The sequence below is a fragment of the Acomys minous genome, assembly GCF_964271855.1.
Source record: "Acomys minous genome assembly, chromosome: 3".
Taxonomy (NCBI): Eukaryota; Metazoa; Chordata; class Mammalia; order Rodentia; family Muridae; genus Acomys; species Acomys minous.
In genome coordinates, this window is record NC_140485.1 from 84,799,489 (window position 1) to 84,820,205 (window position 20,717).

The 20,717-nt window shown below is 48.4% G+C and overlaps 1 protein-coding gene across 1 annotated transcript in view; it reads left to right on the top strand.

Moving 5' to 3' along the window:
• The window catches only part of PYGB (glycogen phosphorylase B), a 39,049-nt gene that overhangs the window by 4,860 nt on the left and 13,472 nt on the right, over nt 1–20,717 (top strand). The window contains exons 2-10 of the mRNA XM_084774890.1: nt 8,622–8,723; nt 11,136–11,214; nt 12,414–12,517; nt 15,101–15,232; nt 16,815–16,926; nt 17,439–17,521; nt 18,648–18,791; nt 19,245–19,337; nt 20,130–20,276. Coding sequence (XP_084631016.1) covers nt 8,622–8,723; nt 11,136–11,214; nt 12,414–12,517; nt 15,101–15,232; nt 16,815–16,926; nt 17,439–17,521; nt 18,648–18,791; nt 19,245–19,337; nt 20,130–20,276 — 996 coding nt within the window. The remainder of the gene's footprint in view (nt 1–8,621; nt 8,724–11,135; nt 11,215–12,413; nt 12,518–15,100; nt 15,233–16,814; nt 16,927–17,438; nt 17,522–18,647; nt 18,792–19,244; nt 19,338–20,129; nt 20,277–20,717) is intronic.

Consider the following 20,717-nt stretch of genomic DNA (forward strand, 5'->3'; position numbering starts at 1 on the left):
TTCTCTGTGTAGCCTAGGCTGTCCTGGACTCCCTTTGTAGACCAGGCTGGCCTTGAATTCACAGTGATCCGCCTGCCTCTGCCTCCCGAGTGCTGGGATTAAAGGTGTGCGCCACCATGCCCGGCGTAGGCCAGACCTCCTAATCGTGCCACTCCCTGGTGGCCAAGCATTCACATACGAGTCAATGGGGTCCTATTCAAACTACCACAGACCTGACTCAGGTAAATCTGGTTCCCTGCCTGTTACAGAATACAGAATGAGGTAAAGCCAGGACGTTTATTAAGATTTAAAACAAGGGACTTGCCTTGCAGTTCTGCAGAGTCGTGCCCAGAGCCTCCCATCCAATGTGTACTGTTTGTTGTTTTGTGTATCTGGGGATTTTCTATCATATAGAGCCTGCAGGTGACTGTAAGGGCCATTTTATCTTTGTGAAATATTATAACCGACCTCACCTCTGTACCTCCTTTGTTTGTTTGGTTGGTTTTTTCAAAACAGGGTGTCTCTTTGTAGCCTTGACTGATCTGGAACTTGCTCTGTAGACCAGGCTAGCCTTGAACTTCTAGGGATCATCTGTGTCCCAAGTGTCGGGATTAAAGGCGTGTGCCACCACTCCCTGGCCTCTCAAATATTTTTAAATGATTTTTTTTTCATTATAAAAATAGGGGTTGGGGTGGTGCTGGAGAGATTGCTCAGTGCTTAAGAGCACATGCTGCTTTTGCAAGGGACTTGCGTACATCTCAGCACGCACGCTGGGTGGCTCCCAGCCTCCTGTAACTGCAGCTCTAGGGCAGCCTGCCATTTCCAGCTTCCATAGGCACATAGCTGCACACAGACCCACATACAGAAACATATACTTTAAAATGATAAAAATAATCCCTACATATTTTGGGTGGCCCAGAGAGATGGTTCAGCTGAAGGTCAGATCTCAGCACCCGTGTAAAAGCTAAGTGTGGTCCTTTCCGTGCCTGTAACCCTAACATTGAAGAGGGAGGGTCAGGAGGGTTGGTGGAGCTTGCTGGTTGCTAGCTTAGCTGAAAGATGCACTGCAGGCTCCAAGTATGAGACTCTGCCTCAGGGATAAGACAGAGAAGGATACCAGCCGGGCACACGTCTTTAATCCCAGCACTTGGGAGGCAGAGCCAGGAAGGCCAGTCTGGTCTATAAAGTGAGCCCAGGATAGCCAAGGATACACAGAGAGACCCTGTCTGGAAAAACCAAAACAACAACAACAAAGATAGAGAAGGACACCACCTATGCCGTACACACACACACACACACACACACACACACACACACACACACACACACACAGGAAAAAATACTTTTTGGTGCTGGGGATTGAACTCATGGCCTTGATCGTGACCAGCAAACATTCTACGTCTGAGCTATACCTATAGCCTGCCCTTATATGACTTTCACAATTTTATTTTGCATGATTATAGATGTAAATTTTGAAGAGGATGAGTGTGTGGTATGCATTTTTGGGGGACAGAGGCAGGCAGAACTCTGTGAGTCAAGGCCAGCCTGATGTTCGTATTGAGATCCTGTCTCGAAACAAATTAAGGTTTGCATGAATCGTATACAGAATGTCCAAAATTTGAATGGTTTAACATAATTGGCAGCTCTTTGTCTGTAAACACAGTTTTCCCCCTGAATTGTCTGAAAGTTAGCTGCAGCCGTGGTGCCCGTTTACCACTAACTTTAGTGTGCCCTTCCAAATCTCAGGGTCCCCACAGAGCCACTTACACTGCTTCAGCTCCTAACATTCTCACCATTGAGGTGTTGCCATCTACTTGCTCAGCTCCACAACATGTCTTACTACTAAATAATACAAGTAAGATGCAATGAGCTGGGTGTGGTGGCCCCCGTCATACTCAGGAGACTATGGCAGAAGGTTTGCTGACAGTTGGAGGCCAGCCTGGGCTGCAGAGTGAGACTGTGGCTCAAACACAACAAATGGTAGCTCAGTGGTAGAGTGCTTGCCTAGCATGTGGTAAGCCTTAGGTTCAATCCCTGTAACTAACACAAAAGCCGGGCGTGGTGGCACACGCCCATAATCCCAGCACTCGGGAGGCAGAGGCAGGTGGATCTCTGTGAGTTCCAGGACAGCCTAGTCTACAAAGTTCAGGACAGCCAGGACTACAAAAGAAACCTTGTCTTGAAAAACAAACAAACAAACAAACAAAAAACAAAACAAAACACATTCACAAAACTAATAACTCCTGACATAAGACATTATGCTATTTTTCCTGTCACTGGGATAAAATACTTGATGGAAAAAACTGAGAGGAGTAATTATTTTTAGTTCATGATTGCACAGTGGGGAGGTATGCACTGTGAGCCTGCAGCGCGACCCGTTATCTGGGTGGATCAGGAAACAGTCTGATTGGGGCTGGACTAAAACCCCCCAGTGACCCACTTCTTTAGCCAAGCATCACGTCCAAAAGTTTGACAACACCCCCATGGCCGGGCTCTTGGCTGGAGGGTGGGGATGGCGGGCAACGGTTTCAAACACATTTGAGCTTATAGCTTATAGGGGACAGTGCACACTCAAACCGTAGCAGTCGTGAACGAAAAACCAGTGCGACGGGGATAGCTTTTCCCCTGTCTGCAGGAAGGACTTCCTAGGAAGTGGTAAACGGAAGCTCCGTGGGCCCAGAAGTTACAAAGACATTCGGAGATGGAGTTCAGTGCTGAGGAAGTGTGATGTAATTCAGGCGGCAGCTCAGTGGCTCATCCTTGAAATGCAGGTTAAAGTGAAAATGAAGTCAGGGTGTAATTGGTAGTGCTGTGGGAAATCACTGATCTGCTGGAGAGATGGCTCAGCAGTTTGGCTGCTCTTCCAGGGGGACCCGGTTCCAATTCCTAACAGCCCCCCATGGTGGCTCACAGCCATCCATAGCTCCAGTCAGGGGACCCAGTGTCTTCTGGGCCGGAATGTACAGACATATATGCAAGTAAAGCACCCATATCCATAAATAAAATTTAAAAATAAAGCCAACACAAAACAAGACAGAATCATTGCTGTCCATTATCATGGTTGCATGAAAACTGGCCAGTGAGCTTGAAACTTACAGTTATACTGGCTTGATTTCCTTGCGTCCTGTAACTCAAGTATGTGGTGTCTTCAGCAATAGGGATTACTCGCCGGGTTCTGGGGCTGCGGGGGACAAAGCAATGGCCTGTAAGGTTTGGGAGGCAGATCTGTGAGACCCCTCTGTGACTAACAGTTCAAAAAGAGATAACCCGTTTCCAGTACTGACAACACCGTGACTTTGATTTGGATGCTATCAGAGCACTGTTCTTTGCTTGCCTGGGTCGTGAGTCACCCCTCTGTCCAGCATGTTCTCCTGGCCCTTTGGTCACTTAGTGGTGCTTGTAGTTGTCATGGAGACTATTTCAGTATCATAATGTTGTACTCAAGTGACTTATTTTATTGGTTGGCCCCACAGCACAAAGGCACTGCTGAGAATTTTCATGTCAAATAGAAGCTATAAACAGCTTCCTTTACATAAACAAGTAAAAGTGCTTGATCTAAGGAAAGAAAAGAAAATGATAGGGTTGCTGATATGTGTTGCAAAGTAAGGTTTTTTTTTTCTTTCTTTCTTTCAAGACAGGGTCTCTCTGTGTAACCTTGGGTGTCCTGGAGGACTCGCTTTGTAGACCAGGCTGGCCTCAAACTCACAGCAATCCACCTGCCTCTGCCTCCCGAGTGCTAGGATTAAAGGTGTGTGCCACCATCAAACGGCAAGATTTTTTTCTTTTTAAATAAAGATTTGTTTGTTTATTATATATACAGTATTCTGCTTGCATGCCAGAAGAGGGCACTGGATCTCATTACAGATGGTTGTGAGCAACCTGTGGTTGCTGGGAATTGAACTCAGGATCTCTGGAAGAGCAGCTGGTACTCTTAACCTTTGAGCCATCTCTCCAGCCCCACAAAGTAAGATATTTTTAAGAGGCACCACAATCATATAACTTTATTAGAGTGTAGTCCTTGTAATTGTCAAATAGCAATATTCTATTTCCTTTTATTATTGCTGTTTATAAATTAAACTCATATATACACACATATATGGAAAACATGGTGCATATTGGTTGACAGTCTCTTATCACAAAAGCGTAGAACCAGAACTGTTTTTAGATTTTGGAGTTTGGAGTGTTTGCATAGACCTGTCTATTCTAGCATCTCTCTTTAAAAAAAAAAAGAAAAAAAAGAAGGAAGTCAGATGAGAGACAGATGCTCAACCCGTGTAGAGTTTACTGTTTTAGAGGAGCTCACCCTTGGATGAGGCTAGGGATACTTACTGTACATAGTAAAAATGAATTTTAATGTTTGGACCTTGAACACTCAGTGTTGTCCAGGCAGCTGGGATTTAGCTGGGCTCCATATGTTTCCACATTTGTTAATAAGCCTCACCCAGACAGGACTTGTGGCTTCCTTTGCGCTCTGGAAACGCTATAAAATAATAAGTGTACTCAAGTGTAGTGCAAATAGAGCATAAGGTGATTAAAAAGCAAGAAGCAATGGCCTGTGAATCAGTTGTAACAGCAGGTGCAGTTTCAGCTGTCAAAGGACTTGCTAGTTACCCTGCAAAATATTTCTGTCATTTAAAGGATAGAACTTCAATATTAATTCACATAATGGGGGAGCAGAGGCCAAACTCTAATTCTGTGGTTTTTAATATATTTCTTTCAATAGTTAGATTTAGTGTTCTGGAATTGTTTTTTTTTTTTTTTTTGACATTTGACATTTTCTTTTCTTTTCTGGGTATCCCTTCTCATCAATATCAGTATTTTTTCCCCTCTACTTCTTGTCACGTCTCATTTCGTACAGACTTTCTCAGCCACAGTTTTGTTTCTGGCTTTGCTTTTCCTTGTATTTCTTGGTTTTTTTGTTTGTTTGTTTGTTTGTTTTTGTTTTGTTTTGTTTTGTTTTTTGTTTTGCTTTGTTTTGGTTTTTTGAGACAGGGTTTCTCTGTGCATCCTTGGCTGTCCTGGACTCACTTCGTAGACCAGGCTGGCCTTGAACTCACAGCAATCCACCTGCCTCTGCTTCCCGAGTGCTGAGATTAAAGGCATGTGCCACCATGCCCAGCTCTTCCTTGTATTTCTTGGTGACCTTAGATACATAGGTTAACCCTTCCCAGTCCCAAAAGTTACGTCTTACTCCATTCTACTTGTGTTCTCTCTTTCCCTTCCTTCCTTCCTCCCTCCTCCCTTCTGCCCCCCCCTTCTTTCTCTAGCTTGAACTTGGGGTCCTTCTGCCTCTGTCTCCTGAGTCTGGACTTACAGGAGTGCACCTCTACACTCAGCTGGTGTGTATGAGTCTGCACAGCTGTGCAAGTGTCTTTCCCCCATTTCCTGGTTTCTCTCCTTGTCTGTGCTCAGTTGGATCATTTGTGGTTGTTTGGGGAGGGAGTTTGTGTTTATGAACCTCTTTCCTCCCATGGTAGATATGCTGTGTGGGTTTTGCCTATTATATTTACTGCCCTGTCTTCTTTCCTGACTTTCAGGTGAGCACCATCTTCTTGGTCTGCCAGTCGTGTGGGAGGGGAATCCTTTTTTTTTTTTTTTAAAGATTTATTTATTTATTTTGTATGCAGTATTCTGCCTGCATGTGTGCCTGCATGCCAGAAGAGGGCCCCAGATCTCAATAGATTGTTGTGAGCCACCATGTGATTGCTGGGAATTGAATTTAGGACCTTTGGAAGAGCAGCCAGTGCTCTTAACCTCCAGTCCCTAGGGGATATTCTTTTTTTTTTTTTTTTTTTTAAGTTTTTTTCGAGACAGGGTCTCTCTGTAGCCTTGGCTGTCTTGGACTCACTTTGTACACCAGGCTGGCCTCGAACTCACAGCGATCTGCCTGCCTTTGCCTCCCAAGTGCTGGGGTTAAAGGCATGCGCCACCACACCCGGCCCTAGGGGATTCTTTTAAGGTGTCTGAGTGTGTGCTTGAGGGAGAAAGATCACCTTGAAGTCTGTGTGCTTGTGAGCATCTGCTGTGAGAACATGTGGGTGCTGAACATCTGCTGTCCTTTGCTTCAAGAGGTAGCACCACTGCTGGGCGTGGTGGTGCACGCCTTTAATCCCAGCACTCAGGAGGCAGAAGTAGGTACAGCTCTGAGTTCAAAGCCAGCCTGGTCTACAAAATGAGTCTAGGACAGCCAAGGCTACACAGAGAAACCCTGTTTTGAAAAACCAAACCAAACAAACCAAAGCAAAAAAAGGTTGTCCTCTGATCTTCATGTATGTGCCATACATAGCATGTGCATACACACAGTAAATAAATCAATGTAAAAATACAGTTAAATTTATTTTATTTTAACTTTGAGTTTTAAAAACACTTTCGTCTTCTCTTGGTAAGAGCTATGTTAAAATAAAATTCACACAGCCATACAATTTACCATTTCAGACATGCAAATTGGACTGGCTTGGGGTTGGAAAACCTGCTTAGTGTATGGAAGACCCTGGGTTTGACCTGCAGAAAAGGGAGGGATCAAGTGAGGGAAGAGTACTCACAAACCCAGGCATTCAGCACCACAACCAAGAATGTGTCATTCAGTGGGGGGGTGGGGGGGTGGAGGTAGGGTGGCGCATGCCTTTAATCCCAGGATTTGGGAGGCAGAGGCAGGTGGATCTCCTTGAGCTTGAGGCCAGCCTGGACTACAGAGCAAGTTCCAGGACAGAGAAACCGTGTCTCGAAAAACCAAAAAATAAAAATAAAAATGAAATGTGTCATTCATCACGCCAACCTGCACACCACACACTGTCCTCACTGCCTTTGGCATCTGCCTGTCTTCATATTCTTCTGCCCTCTTAGTCTTTTTTAAAATCTGGGATTGAGCCCAGTGCTCTCTCTCTCTCTCTCTCTCTCTCTCTCTCTCTGTGTGTGTGTGTGTGTGTGTGTGTGTGTGTGTGTGTGTGTATGTGTGTGTGTGTGTGTGTGTTAAGTGCTCTATCCTTGAGCTATATCCTGAGCTTTAGTAGAAATTTTAATGTGTGTATGAATGTTGTATGCGGCATATTGCGTATGTGCCTGGTGCCTGCACAGGCCAGAACGGGCACCAGATTCCCTGGGACTGGAGTTACAGCCAGCTAGGAGCCATGTGTGGCTGTTTAGAACCAGGCCCCAGTGTGGATACTGGGATCTAAATCCGAGGTCTTCTAGAAAAGCAGCAAATGGCTGAGAGCACTTGCCTGCAGCTTTTTAACTTTTTGGTTTTAATACAGGGCCTCACCGAGTTGCCCAGACAGGCTTTGAAAGTGTTACCCTCCTTCCTCAGCCCACTGAGTAAGCATCAGCCCCAGTCAGACCTGACTTTTTTTTTTCTTTTCCTTTTCCTTTTTGGTTTTTTGAGACAGGGTTTCTCTGTGTAACAGTCCTGGCTATCCTGGACTCACTTTTATAGATCAGGCTGGCCTCGAACTCAGAGCAGTCAGTCTGACTTTGCCTCCCGAGTGCTGGGATTTAAAGGCGTGCGCCACCACACCCGGCTTTACTTTTGGTAGCACATACTAGAATGAGAAGTCGAGACAGATGGTTGGTTACAGCTCAAATACCCTGTGCACAGGGCGGAAGGAAGTGTAGGATCAGGAAAATTTCAGAGGGATAGGAAATGATTTGTTAGAGAACTCTTTGGAGACATGGGCCTGCGGTAACGTTGCCCTGGCTCAGCACCAGTTTCTGGGGGTTCTCTGCAGTGCAGAGTGTCCTGAGGGAGAGGACAAGGGTGTAACAGAAGTCTACCCAGGACCACTGACATTCAGTGTCAGTCTTTGTGTTTGAGAAGTTGGTGCTTTGTGGCTGAGAATGTCGGGAAGAAGATGGGAGCACTGTGTTCCTCTTCTGGGGCCTCTCACAGGTAGATAAGGGAGCTTAGCTAAGATGCACCGTTCAGAAGGGCTGCCAAGATGTCTCTGCATGCCAGCACCTGTTGGTCGGGTAGTGATTTCTGAATCTTGACAGTAGCTCCTAGAACCTGTTGAGTCTGGTAGCACTGTGTGTGGCCACAGTCCAAGTTAAAACACCTCAGTCCGTCGTGCACACGCCCCACACCAAGCAAGCCCACCTCACAGCTGGTAAAAACCAGACTTCTCCTTGAGGGAATAATATCTTTACTAGGTTGCCAGCGTCCGCATTCCTCGTTATTACACGCTCCCTCTGGGCTTAAGAAGTCACCCTTAGGGACATGGGATTGCACTATCTCACCCAGGTTGGTTTCACACTTCTGCGCTTAAGTCATCACCCTGCCTCAACCTCCCAAACAGACACACACCATGGCCAGCTTATATTTACCACTTGGAACCACTTCCTCCTTTGTAGGCTGTTTTATTCCACATTTGAACTGCAAAACCAGCCTGTCTCAGGGCACATGGCTGGTCAGAGACCAGCTTAGCTCACTGTGGGATTTGCCAGCCATGGACACCTGTTCCCAGATTCCAGGATGACATGACTGCTCTGTCACAGGACTCAGGAGGGTAGGGCTACCCTGCAAATAAGGTGTCAGCATTGTTATCACATGAAAGTCCTACTGAGATGCTTTGTGACTCCCTCCGTGCTGTGTGTCCCCATGTGCAGAGAGAATAGGAAGGCTAAGATTCTTTGCTTTGCATCTTCAGCGCCTCTATTACCTTTCCCTGGAATTCTACATGGGCCGCACGCTGCAGAACACCATGGTGAACCTGGGCCTTCAGACGGCATGTGACGAAGCCACTTATCAGGTATGTTTAATCTGGTCCCTGCGGAGTGATCACTGGTGTTAGCATGTGTGTCCTGTGGGAATTGTGTGTTCTACCCCACCAGGAAGGACTGTGCTGGCGAGCAACATGCCCCTTCCTCAAGGGGAAAACGTCAGATTGTAAGGGACTAAATGGAATTATTATGGGAAGACTGAGTTGCCTTTCGATGCTGTGGTTTGGAAGTTTCTAGAAATGTACTCCCTACTTCCTCTCCAGAGCAGGTTTTGAACAGGTCATGATCCATTTGGTTTCACTCCCCGACCTGGACATCCTTGTGAGAGTGTTACGCTGTGCCATCCTCTCACTGGAAGATGCCAACAGTTCAGGCTCCTCATTGCAGCGTTTTCTTTGCACTAATTCCTACACAGGTCGTTGGTAGCCTCAGCAGAGCTATTTGTCTCGCAGCCTGCCTTTGTCTTCTCTCTCTGGAACCCTGGTCTCTGGGGAAGTTGTGTGGTGAGACCCTGCAGGCTCTTCCCTGCTGCCGTGGGTCTACCCACGTCCTTGGAGAGGGGTTCCCGCACCACCACACACACAACACCTCACCTTAGAGAGGGGTTCCCGCACCACCACACACACAACACCTCACCTGATTTTTCAGAACTTAGGTAGGAAGGAGTTTGGGGCCTGGTAGGGACATAAGTCTGGCATGGGTGCAAACCTTGCAGAAGATCACCATTTCTCCTTCTCTGAGGCTGTGTTAGTCACCATTCTATTGCTGTGACAAAATACTAAAGAAAAAAAAAAGGGTTCATTTTGGCTCCCAATGTCAGTGGGCCTGAGGCAGGTATCATGTCTTGGTGGCTTGAGCGTGTGGCAGAGGCCCCAGTTCACCTCCTAGGGGTGACAGAGAAGCAGCGGCAAGACACACTCTTCTCGGGTGCCTTCCCCACAGCGCCCCAATTCTTTGAACTAGACCTCCCCCCCCCATAGCCTTTACTCAGCCCGTCTAGTCACCTCTCAAGGTATGACATGACGTGGGAAATTTTTTCTCTCACAGCTAGGACTTCAAATGAAGCCGCTTTCTTCTGACGAATTTATCAGTGGTATGCTGGAAAACATTTACACTGTAGAAAAAATTTAAGTGTGGCCAGGTGTGGTGGCGCCCGCCTTTAATCCCAGGCACTCCGGAGCCAGAGGCAGGCGGATCGCTGTGAGTTTGAGGCTAGCCTGGTCTACAAAATGAGTCCAGGACAGCCAAGGCTACACAGAGAGACCCCCGTCTCGAAAAACAAACAAATGAACAAACAAACAAAAAAATAAATGCATTTGAAAAGTATTCTCACCAGCTTTACCTCAGGGCTTCAGTATGATCTCTAGAAAGTGAGGCTCTGAGACACACCCACCCTGTCACAACCCAAAGATACTGATCATAGTTGTTAGTAACACCAGTTTTTCAGGAAATATATAAACTGTTCTAAATGCCTTAGAATTTCTCCTCCTTCCACCTTTTTTTTTTTTGAGATAGAATTTCTTTGTGTAGCCCTGGCTGTCCTGAAACTTACTTTGTCGACCTCAAAATCAGATATCCACCTGCCTCTGCCTCCCAAGTGCTAGGATTTAAGGTGTGAACCACCGCCTCGAGGCAGAGTTCTTTTAAAAAAATATGTATGGGTGTTTTGTGTACCATGTGCATGCAGTGCCTTTCAAGGCCAGAAGAGGGCACCATATCCCCTGGAACTAGAGTTACATTCTGGCTGTGAGCCACTATGTAGGTCCTGGAACCTGAGCCTGTGTCCTCTGGAAGAGCAGCCAGTGCTCTTAAATGCTGACCTATTTCTCCAGCCCCAGATTGCTGTAGAACTTCTAGAACAGAATGTTTGAAAATGGTTAATACATCTCCTAAATTTCCCTTAGTTTATAAGTATCTCCTCCCCCCCCTGCGCTCTCTCTCTCTCTCTCTCTCTCTCTCTCTCTCTCTCTCTCTCTCTCTCTCTTTTGGTTTTTCTTTGTGTAGCCTTGGCTGTCTTGGACTCTCTCTGTAGACCAGGCTGGTCTCGAACTCACAATTGCAGGGATTAAAGCATGCTCCACCATGCCTGGGCAACATAACTGAGTTTTTAAAGATGTCAAAACTTTCCACTATAGCAGGCTGGCCTTGGATTGGGAAGCTTCCTGTTTACCACGCCCCATTAAATATATCTAATTTTAGCCAGGCATGGTGGTGCACGCCTTTAATCCCAGCACTCGGAGGCAGAGGCAGGTGCATTGCTGTGAATTTGAGGCCAGCCTGGTCTATAAAGTTAGGCCAGGACAACTGAGATAACATAGAGAAACTCTGTCTTGAAAAACAAACAAACTGAATATATGTATGTGTGTGTGTATATATATATATTTTATGTTGGAGGAGCAGCAGTAAACAGTACTGAAATGTCACCTGTTTTTGTTTTGCAGTTGGGATTGGACTTGGAAGAGCTAGAGGAAATAGAGGAGGATGCTGGCCTTGGGAATGGTGGCTTGGGCAGGCTGGCAGGTAATCTGTTCTTGCATCCTGTTGGGGTTGATGGAGGATCACAGGGCAAGGCCAGTGTCCCATGGACTCCTGAGAGCCATCCGTCACTGTAAACTGGCCTCTCTCAGAGGCATGGGCAAATGTGTTTGTGTCAAAATCTGCTGTCGCTAGAAAAAAGTGGAAGATGCACACTGTTTTCCCTCGAGGCACTTAGTAGTTATCATGAAGGCTGCGTTTGTCAGCATTGGGTCGAGGGTTCCAAGAACTACCCACGGTCCAGGGTCCAAAGGCCACTCCCCGTGAGGCTGTGATGGCTCTGTGAGAACAGGGCCAAGCTTTGGGCCATGCTGATTTCTCTGCCTACAACATTTGAGTTGTTTTGTTTTGAGTTGTGTTGTTTTCTTCGTGGACTGTTTTACAGACTATTGGGGGCAGAACAAGCTAAGAAAGGAACATGGAAGCTGAAATAGAAGTCTGGCTTTGTGGTGGGATGAGGGAGGGAGGGTATCCAGGGCCAGCCTTTTTGGAAATAGGTCCAGCCTATTCAGAAACTGAGATATGCTCTAAAATGTATGTGTGTATTTTCAAATTTTAACTAATTCTTTCAGATCTCTAAGGCATCATGTTTCTTTCTTCTTTTTCTTTCTTGTTTTTGTTTGTTTGTTTTTGTTTTGTTTTCCCAGACAGAGTTTCTCTGTTTAGCCTTGGCTGTACTGAGCTCACGTTGTAGACCAGGCTGGCCTCGAACTCACAGCCATCTGCTTGCCTCTGCCTCCCGAGTGCTGGGATTAAAGGCGTGTGCCACCACTGCCCAGCTCTCGGGGGTTTTGATTGGAACAAAACAAGAGCTCTGTTTGGTGATACGTTGCTCCAGCTGGTGTTGGGGAGCCTAGTGGCACTGTGGAACTTGGGTTTAGTATTCTGGCCCATGTACATCACTGGCCCCTTTTCTGTGTCTGATTTCCATGGATAAGACATAAAGTAAAGTGCACAGAGGTCTCTGCACATTTGAGAGCAAGCTGGCAGTGAGGGCATTTGACCAATGACTTTGGTCACCTGTTCTTGGGTAAGGGGACTCCAGTGTACCCATTTGTGAAACCTGAGGTTGCTGTGATTATCACTGGCTCCCTGTCAGTTCCCTGGCTGGATCTCAGTGGCACCTTGGTGTCCAGCAGCCTGAGTTGTGGTGATGATCTGTGATTTTGGGTTTGATTTTTCAGCATGCTTCCTTGATTCAATGGCCACCCTGGGTCTCGCTGCATACGGCTACGGCATCCGCTATGAGTTTGGGATTTTCAACCAGAAGATTGTCAATGGCTGGCAGGTGGGTGAGCTTAGGTGTCTCTTGTCTTCCAGGCCTCATCTGTACGTGCACGTGAGTGTGCCGTGGTGGAGTTCGTCTGACTGTGCTCCACACTCCCTGGAGAGAGCTAGGCTGGTCCTGTGTGAGTCCTTGGCAAACACTGGTGACAGGGAAATCATGTGGAGTGGCGACATACAGGTTCATTTGAGTCTCAGAAGACCCCAGACAGGGTCACCAACAAGTGATGGCCAGGAACCCCTGAGCCATGTGCTCATGTCCTGGGAGGCTCGGACATGGGTATCGCTGTTGGGGCTGATCCACTGGGACAGTGTGATAGCTAGGAAAGCAAAGCTGGGCATGTTCATGCACCCTGTAATTCCAGCCCTGTAGAAGGCTAGAAACAGGAGGATTGCCACAGGTGTGAGGGCAGTCTGGTCTACTTTTGAGTTCTAGGCCAGCTAGGTCCAGATAGTAAGACCCTGTCTCAAAACAATAGACTTGACTAGAGTAGACCGGAAGTGATTATTAGAGCTTTGGTTTCCATCCTCTGTCCTTACTCCCAGCACTGCTGAGGCAGCGGTTGGATAGCAACAAGTGGCGGGCGGGGCTGCGGCCTGCTGAGCTCTCTGGTGAAAGGAGTGAGGAGCCTGGCCTGAGGGTGGGCCTGCTGATGTCTGCATTTGGTAGGTGCTGCTTCTGTAGCTGATTTTGGGATTGCTCAGGACACACAGGACACACAGAATCAGGGACTGCCACCACCGTAGGGTCAAAAGGCAGGATCAACCGATCACCGTGCACTGGAGTCTTGTTGGGAGCAAAGAGCTCGATGCATGATCTGACTCTGTGTCACCTTTCTGGACACCCTAGTTACACTTCTATTGATTTTTTTTTCAATGTCTGTGCAAGAGCCATTAAAAAAAAATCCCTTCTGGGCTGGAGAAATGGCTCAGTGGTTAAGGGCACTGCCTGCTCTTCCAGAGGTCCTGAGTTCAATCCCAGCAGCCACATGGTGGCTTACAACCATCTATAATATTATCTGATGCCCTCTTCTGCTGATAATACAATAAATAAATCTTAAAAAAAAAAATCCCTTCTGAGACGATGCAGCTTTATTGGTTGAGTGCTTGCCTACCTAGCACAAGGCCCCAGCTCAATCCCCAGCACTTTTTTTTTCTTCTCAATCGCGCTTTATTGGGAGTGCCCTTGAAGCTGAAGTGAAAGACCCCCCCAGCACTTTCTAAGGGGACATGGTACCTCACTCCTGTAATCCCCAAATTTGGGAGGAGACAAAAGGATCAGGAGTTCAAGGTCACCCTCAGCCACAGGTTGTGTTGAGGTCAGCCTGGCCTACATGAGACTCTGTCTCAAGACAAAATAAATTAAAGCAAACAAACCCTTTGGAGTAACATGCTGAGACTGCTTGTTTATTAATTCAGAGGGAAAACACCTGCTTCACTGAGACTTTGGATTCCTGGCGGGAGTGGGTTATGCATAGTCACTGATCTGCATTTGGGGAAATGACTGATCTGAGGATGGCCTGCGCAAACAGCAGCAGTGTGGAGTACCAGCCAGGCCACAGCCCTGTGTCCGTGCACACTGCATCTGCTCTGACTGTAGGGCTTGCTCTGTCCTGCTCTTCTTTCTTTGCTTCTGTTTGTTTCTTTTCTTTTTAAACGGCAAGGCCTCATATAGCCAAAGCTGTCCTTTTAGCTGAGGTTAGCCTTCAACTCACTAGTAGCTGAAGCTAGCTCTGAATTCCTCCTTCTCCTGTCTCCACCTCCAAGTGCTATGATTACAGGAATGTGCCACCATGCTTAACTCTGCACTGTGGCTGTCCTTTTTAAATTTGAGGTAACTTTTTCCCCAAGCAGTGGGCTCCATTTTCCCCATTTTTCAGTCTTTGTGTGTGTGTATGGTATGCATGTATATATTCATGTTTTCTGGCATGTGTATGGGTACAAATTGTGTGTATGTGTGTGTGTGTGTGTGTCCATCCTGGCCATCCATAATTGCTGTGGGTCCTGGGGATCTGAACTCCAGTCCCTGTGCTCGCTCGGCAAGCTCTGTAACTGCTGAAATGTCTCTCTGGCCTCCCTCCCACCTTAGCCGCAGCAGCTCGGTGGTGGTGTGATGTCATTCTTGGCAGGTTCACAGTTGGGAGGCCAGACTTAGTGACTTTCTCCAGAACACTCTCCATTTGTCTGACAGTTGTTAACCCTGTGTCTTCTGTCCTGTGAGTCTGCTTGCTCTGAATAATAAGTGTGTGTGTGTGTGTGTGTGTGTGTGTGTGTGTGTGTGTGTGTGTGTGTGTGTGTGTATTTGGCTTCTGTCAGCATTTTTTTCCCCCAAGGTTTACCCATAGTGCAAGGGCATCAGTCCTTCACTTGGGTAATTTTTAGTGTCTTTTTTTTTTTTTTAAGTGTCCTTTTATTTAGGTGTCTTTCTCTGGATTGTGTAGGACTTTGTTACTTTCGTAGTGCCTGACTGGGTTGGGACTTTTGACAAGGTGTTTTGGTGTCAGGCACTGTGTAAACTCTGCATTTTGCATGCCCAGGCCAAGAGTCTCCTCCATATTGAGAATCTCCTTCCTGGCTGCCCCTTCAGGTTGAAGAAGCAGATGACTGGCTGCGTTACGGGAACCCATGGGAGAAAGCACGGCCGGAGTACATGCTGCCTGTGCACTTCTATGGGAGGGTGGAACACACCCCCGATGGTGTCCTGTGGCTGGACACACAGGTATGGAGGCCTGGCCCAGGGGCACACCGCAGTTGAACAAGAGGGCTGCCTTTGTTGTCACCGTGACTTCGCTTTGGGAAGGGGGCATACTGCTTCCTTGAGGGGCTTTAGGTAAAACCCAAAGAAGGGTTTGTTCTCCTACACACGTCAACGTTTGCCCTCTGGCGGGTGTTCCTGCAGTAGAATACGATGCACCTCACACAGCAGTCTGACAGTGTAGCCAGCGCTGTGTGTTAGGGTTGATGCTGGCAGCCAGAATGTTTTGTGTTACCAGATGACACAGCGCTAGGGGTTAATGGCAGAGCTGAGCCATGTCCTGATGGGGAGAAAGGCATAGGCCCCAGGAGAATGAAAACAACTCGCAGATAAATCACGGAGCACTGACTGCTGCTGTCTCCTGGTACCTCTCGTGACCCATGGCTCTGTGTAGTGTCTGAGCTAGCCAAGCTCCTGGTGGGTATGCCGGGCTTTGGCCAGTGCCCCTCCCTCCCAGCTGGCCTCTGTCTGGTACTGGTCTGGGAAGATGTAGGACAAGGGGACAAATCAACTCCAGGCCTTGGAACACACGCCTTGTCCTTGGAGGAGGGGAGTGCAGGGAGCAAGGTGAGAATAGTGAACCTCAGTTATCTGTGAAGTAGAGGGGTGAGCAAGCATGGAAGCCTTTGATGGGGAAGTTCTTTGATATCCCAAAACAATTTTAAATAGGACCCCTGGAGCCAGAGCAGTCTAGAGCCATACTATGCAGGCCACACACACAAAAGCGGGTTTTTTAACTTGAAAAAAGCAGAGACGCCACCCTGTGTTCTAAATGTGTGTGGTTTTGGTGCTTGTGTCCGCATACATGATGCAAGCCTTAGCTCTGAGAACTAGGCAGCGGTCCTCAGGAGTGGGGTGGCTGGACCTGTCCTGTAAGGTAAGCGTGTATAGGACAGGAGAGAAGCTTGGCAGCAAATAGGAAGACAAAGGTGGTACCTTTGTTAATCCTGGTGGCCTGGACGTACTGCCCTTTTTCAGATTGTCAGAGCTACCTGACTTTGCAAAGCTGCTTAGCTGGCTTTGGTGGGAGGGAACACAGAAGAATGGCTGTGTTTCTGTCTGGGCTGATTTCGGTACATGGAGGGTATAGTCAAGGCAACCAACAAGAAGAGCATTGCCGAAGATGTTGGGAAGTGGGAGTGGGTGTCCGTAGGCGTTATTAGCCAGGGCGTGGACTTGCGCAGGCAGAGTGGGTGAGGAGAAGCGTGAGTACGTGGGAGAGAGCTGGGTTGCTCGTGCGTGGCACCTGGAGAGGCTGCGTGGGAAGATTGTCCAGCTGATGCCAGCACTGAAGTAGGTGGAGCTGGGAGACATACGTGTGGTTGGGGAAGATGTCAGAGATGGCTGTCATCCCTCAGATGGCCTTGCTTAGGGTGGCTGGACGGCACCCTGAGAGTGCAGAGGGGTGGCTGGCTGGCAAGTGTTCTGGTAGATGAATGTGTTCAGCAAAGGGAGGAAGGTGGGAGCTGCCCTGTCAGGGAATGGCGGCGGGGGCAGGAAGGGGATCTTTGCTGACTCAGCCCTAAGTGTGCTTTCTCACGGCCAGGTTGTACTCGCCATGCCTTACGACACCCCAGTTCCTGGGTATAAGAACAACACTGTCAATACCATGAGGCTCTGGTCCGCCAAGGCACCCAATGACTTCAAGCTGAAGGATTGTAAGTTCCCACTATGGCTCCCGTGTTCATCTAAACACTGGGCCCTCACTGCTCCTGTCCCTATTTTTGTTTTGTTTTGTTTTTTAAGACAGGGTTTCTCTGTGTAGCCTGGGCTGTCGTGGACTCACTTTGTAGACCAGGCTGGCTTCAAACTCATAGTGATCCACCTGCCTCTGCCTCCCAAGTGCTGAAATTAAAGGTGTCCTGTTCTTAGTTTTATACTCTCTGCTGCCGGGTAGGGGTGGGGGTGGGGTGGGGTGTGGCCCTTACAGCTCCCCTGCAAACAAGAGGTAGTGAGGACAGGACACCAGACTCCAGCTAGTGGGGTCATAGTCCCCAAGAAAAGAGCTGGGGTTAGCAGTGTGCAGTGGGAGTGAGGCACTGTGAGATGGGAGGTAGATCCTCTGCTGAGGATGAAGATGCCCAAGGGTATCTCAGGTTCTCCAGGAAGCTGCAGAACACCTGTAGGTCTGGGAGGAGGCTGCACTGACAGGGGCTCTGTCTCTCCTTAGTCAATGTTGGCGACTACATTGAAGCTGTCCTGGACAGGAACTTGGCTGAGAACATCTCCAGGGTCCTGTATCCCAATGACAATGTGAGTGGCTAGTGTGACTCTCTTAAAGGTAGACATGTAAGCTGGAGGCTGTGTGCACATGCAGTGGCAACACCCATCTGGCTGCAGTACCAGAACACATGCCTGACACGTGCGAGGTGGTGGTCACAGCTCACTTCTCTGCTCCTATCTGGGTCTAGCATCTGGTGGCTTGTTACTGTCAGAGGAGTCCTGGTAAGGCATGTGTTTAGGATGCCCAAGGCCCTGGGCTCAGTCCCCAACACCAAAAAGCAAATCATCAAAATTTGTCTATTTGGATTGGTGGTGCACTCTTTTGTTTGTTTGTTTTTCTTGTTTGTTTGTTTTGTTTTGTTTTTTATTTTTTATTTTTTTGAGACAGGGTTTCTCTGTGTAGCCTTGACTATCCTGGACTTGCTTTGCAGACCAGGCTGGCCTCAAACTCACAGCAATCCACCTGCCTCTGCCTCCCAAGTGCTGGGATTAAAGGCATGTGCCACCACTGCCCGGCTGTTTTTGTTTTTCGAGACAGGGTTTCTCTGTGTAACCTTGGCTGTCCTAGACTCACTTTGTAGACCAGGCTGGCCTCGAACTCACAGCGATCCACCTGCTTCTGCCTCCCAAGTACTAGGAAAGGCGTGTGCCACCACGCCTGTGGTGGTGCACTCTTTAAAGTGAAGCTTTTCTTTTTTCTTTTATTTATTTTTTATTTTTTTTGCGAAGCTTTTCTTTTCACAAAGTATTCTGTGCACGTAGTAGCAGAGGGATTGGTGCTGGAGGTCCAAACCAAATGTTCTTATCCCTGGAGACTAGATACATTCGAGAACTTGCCTCCTGGGGTCTGTCTTCAGAACTGGTTCTGCGTAGCCATGGGACCCCATACCTGGGCTTGTCCCTCTCATTGATAGACCAAACACCTTATAACCAGGTGACCTTGTGCTGAGGGTGGACATGCAGGCCTTGCTGCCAGGCAGGCTGGTTTTGACCATGCAGTCCTCTGCCCTGTCACCATGAGTAGGACTATGCCCTCCGGAGGGATAACAATGACCCCAGGGAGCTAGGGACAAGCCAGTGGAGGGCCCCTCCGGACCACCAGAGCCTCGGAGTTACCGTGAAGGCGGTGGGTGCCTTATCAGTGCTGCCTTTACAGTTCTTCGAGGGGAAGGAGCTCCGGCTGAAGCAGGAGTACTTTGTGGTGGCTGCCACCCTCCAGGACATCATCCGAAGGTTCAAGTCCTCCAGGTTCGGCTGCCGGGACCCAGTGAGAACCTGTTTCGAGACATTCCCAGACAAGGTCTGTGAAAAGAATGAGCTCTTTGTCATAGGGAGGGGACATCCTCCAGCTTCTGAGGTTACTTCCTCGTGTTTGGGAGGGGCAGGAGGTAGTGGCCCTGTGTCCTGGGTCTCGGGGTCACTTTGGAAGCCAATGCAGCCCTCGTGTGTCAGAAGTGGAAGCAGGGAGATCACTGGGAAAGCGCCAGAAGCATGTGGCAGGCTCATGGCAGTAATGCTAAACAGAGCTGTCCCATCATAAGGGAGCCTCATCCTGAAGTCCTTCCTCTCCGGACACATCTGCTCACAGGCCGCATCTACTCAAGGGGACAGTTAGCTGGAGGTCACAGCTACCTGCATAGCCAGCACCTTCCTGACCCTGTAGGCTCTTGGGCTCCTCCCGAGGGCATTGCTAGGCTGTCTTCTTCAGGTGTGAGGAGTGAGACAACTGAACAGCACCCCTTGTGAACTCTAGGTAGCCATCCAGCTGAACGACACCCACCCTGCGCTCTCCATTCCTGAGCTCATGCGAATCCTGGTTGATGTGGAGAAAGTTGACTGGGACAAGGTGAGTGTGAAAAGGGAAGGCAGGCTGGGCGTGGTGGCGCACGCCTTCAATCCCAGCACTCAGGAGGCAGAGTCAGGCAGATCTCTGTGAGTTCGAGGACAGCCAGGGCTGCTACACAGAGAAACCTTATTGTGCATGTTTTATCCCTGGAAGTCTGGCCAGTCATGGTGGCACATGTCTTTAATTCCAGCACTTTGGATGCAGAGGCAAGAAGGTCTCTATGAGTTCGAGGCCAGCTTCATCTACATAGTGAGTTTCAGGTCGGCCAGGGCTACATGGTAATACCCTGTTTAAAAACACAACCTGGAAGTGTTAAGCGTTCAGAAACATATTCGTAGGCTGTGGTGGTGCTAAGCACTCAGGAGGGTGAACCAGGAAGATAACAAGTTCAAACCCAGCTTGGGCTACATAGTGAGGAAAAAAGAAGTCAGGAAGTCTGCAGTGTTCATATTTGGAGACTGACTAGAAGCTCCATTTTCCTTGGTCCTCATCTTTGATAGAGCAGCACAGCATCAGTTTAATGGAAACCAGCAGAAAACTGTTCCATTGTCTGGTAGTTCAGCTGAGGGATTGCAAAGGAGAAATTAACAGGTACCTGTCAGGGAGTAGGGCCAGGGAGTAGGGTAGTTCGTGTGTGTTTACACGTGTGGGATGTGAAAGGTAGGTGGTCACGTCAGTGTGGTGACTAGCCTGAGCTGACTACATGCCTGGAGAGCGGAGAGCCAGGGTGGTCTGAGGGCCTTCCCTCCTCTGCCAGTGTGTCCCTGGGCATCTGCTGTTCTCCGTGTGTAGGCCTGGGAGATCACCAAGAAGACCTGTGCGTACACCAACCATACCGTGCTGCCTGAGGCCTTGGAGCGCTGGCCAGTGTCCATGTTCGAGAAGCTGCTGCCGCGGCACCTGGAGATCATCTATGCCATCAACCAGAGGCACTTGGATGTGAGCATGGGCCGGGGGTAGAGAGTGGACAGGACACAGCACAGCTCCACTACACTGGCCTCATCCTACCTGCCAGAGGATGCGTTTTACTGTGAGGGCTGAAGACTGTCACTGGCAGGGCTCTCGGTGGCCCTGGAGACCACTGCTCTGTATTATGGGAAGCTTGAATGAAGATCTTTTTAAAAAGATCCAGTCTGAGCAGGCTATAAATCTGTCTTTCCTGGGCTACGTTGGAGGTGTCCTGACAGCTCCAGGCAACTAAGAAAGAGAACCTGCCATCTGTCCTCTATTACTCTATTATTGAGGATGGTGGCACAGGAGCAGGGACTTCCCTGGTTTGGGAGTAGTTGTCATGCCTTTGCACGTGTGCAGTTTGCTGTGTCATTCTATCACTGAGCAATATCCCAGGCTTTCTGTGACTTCTTCAGCCTTTTGGGGGAA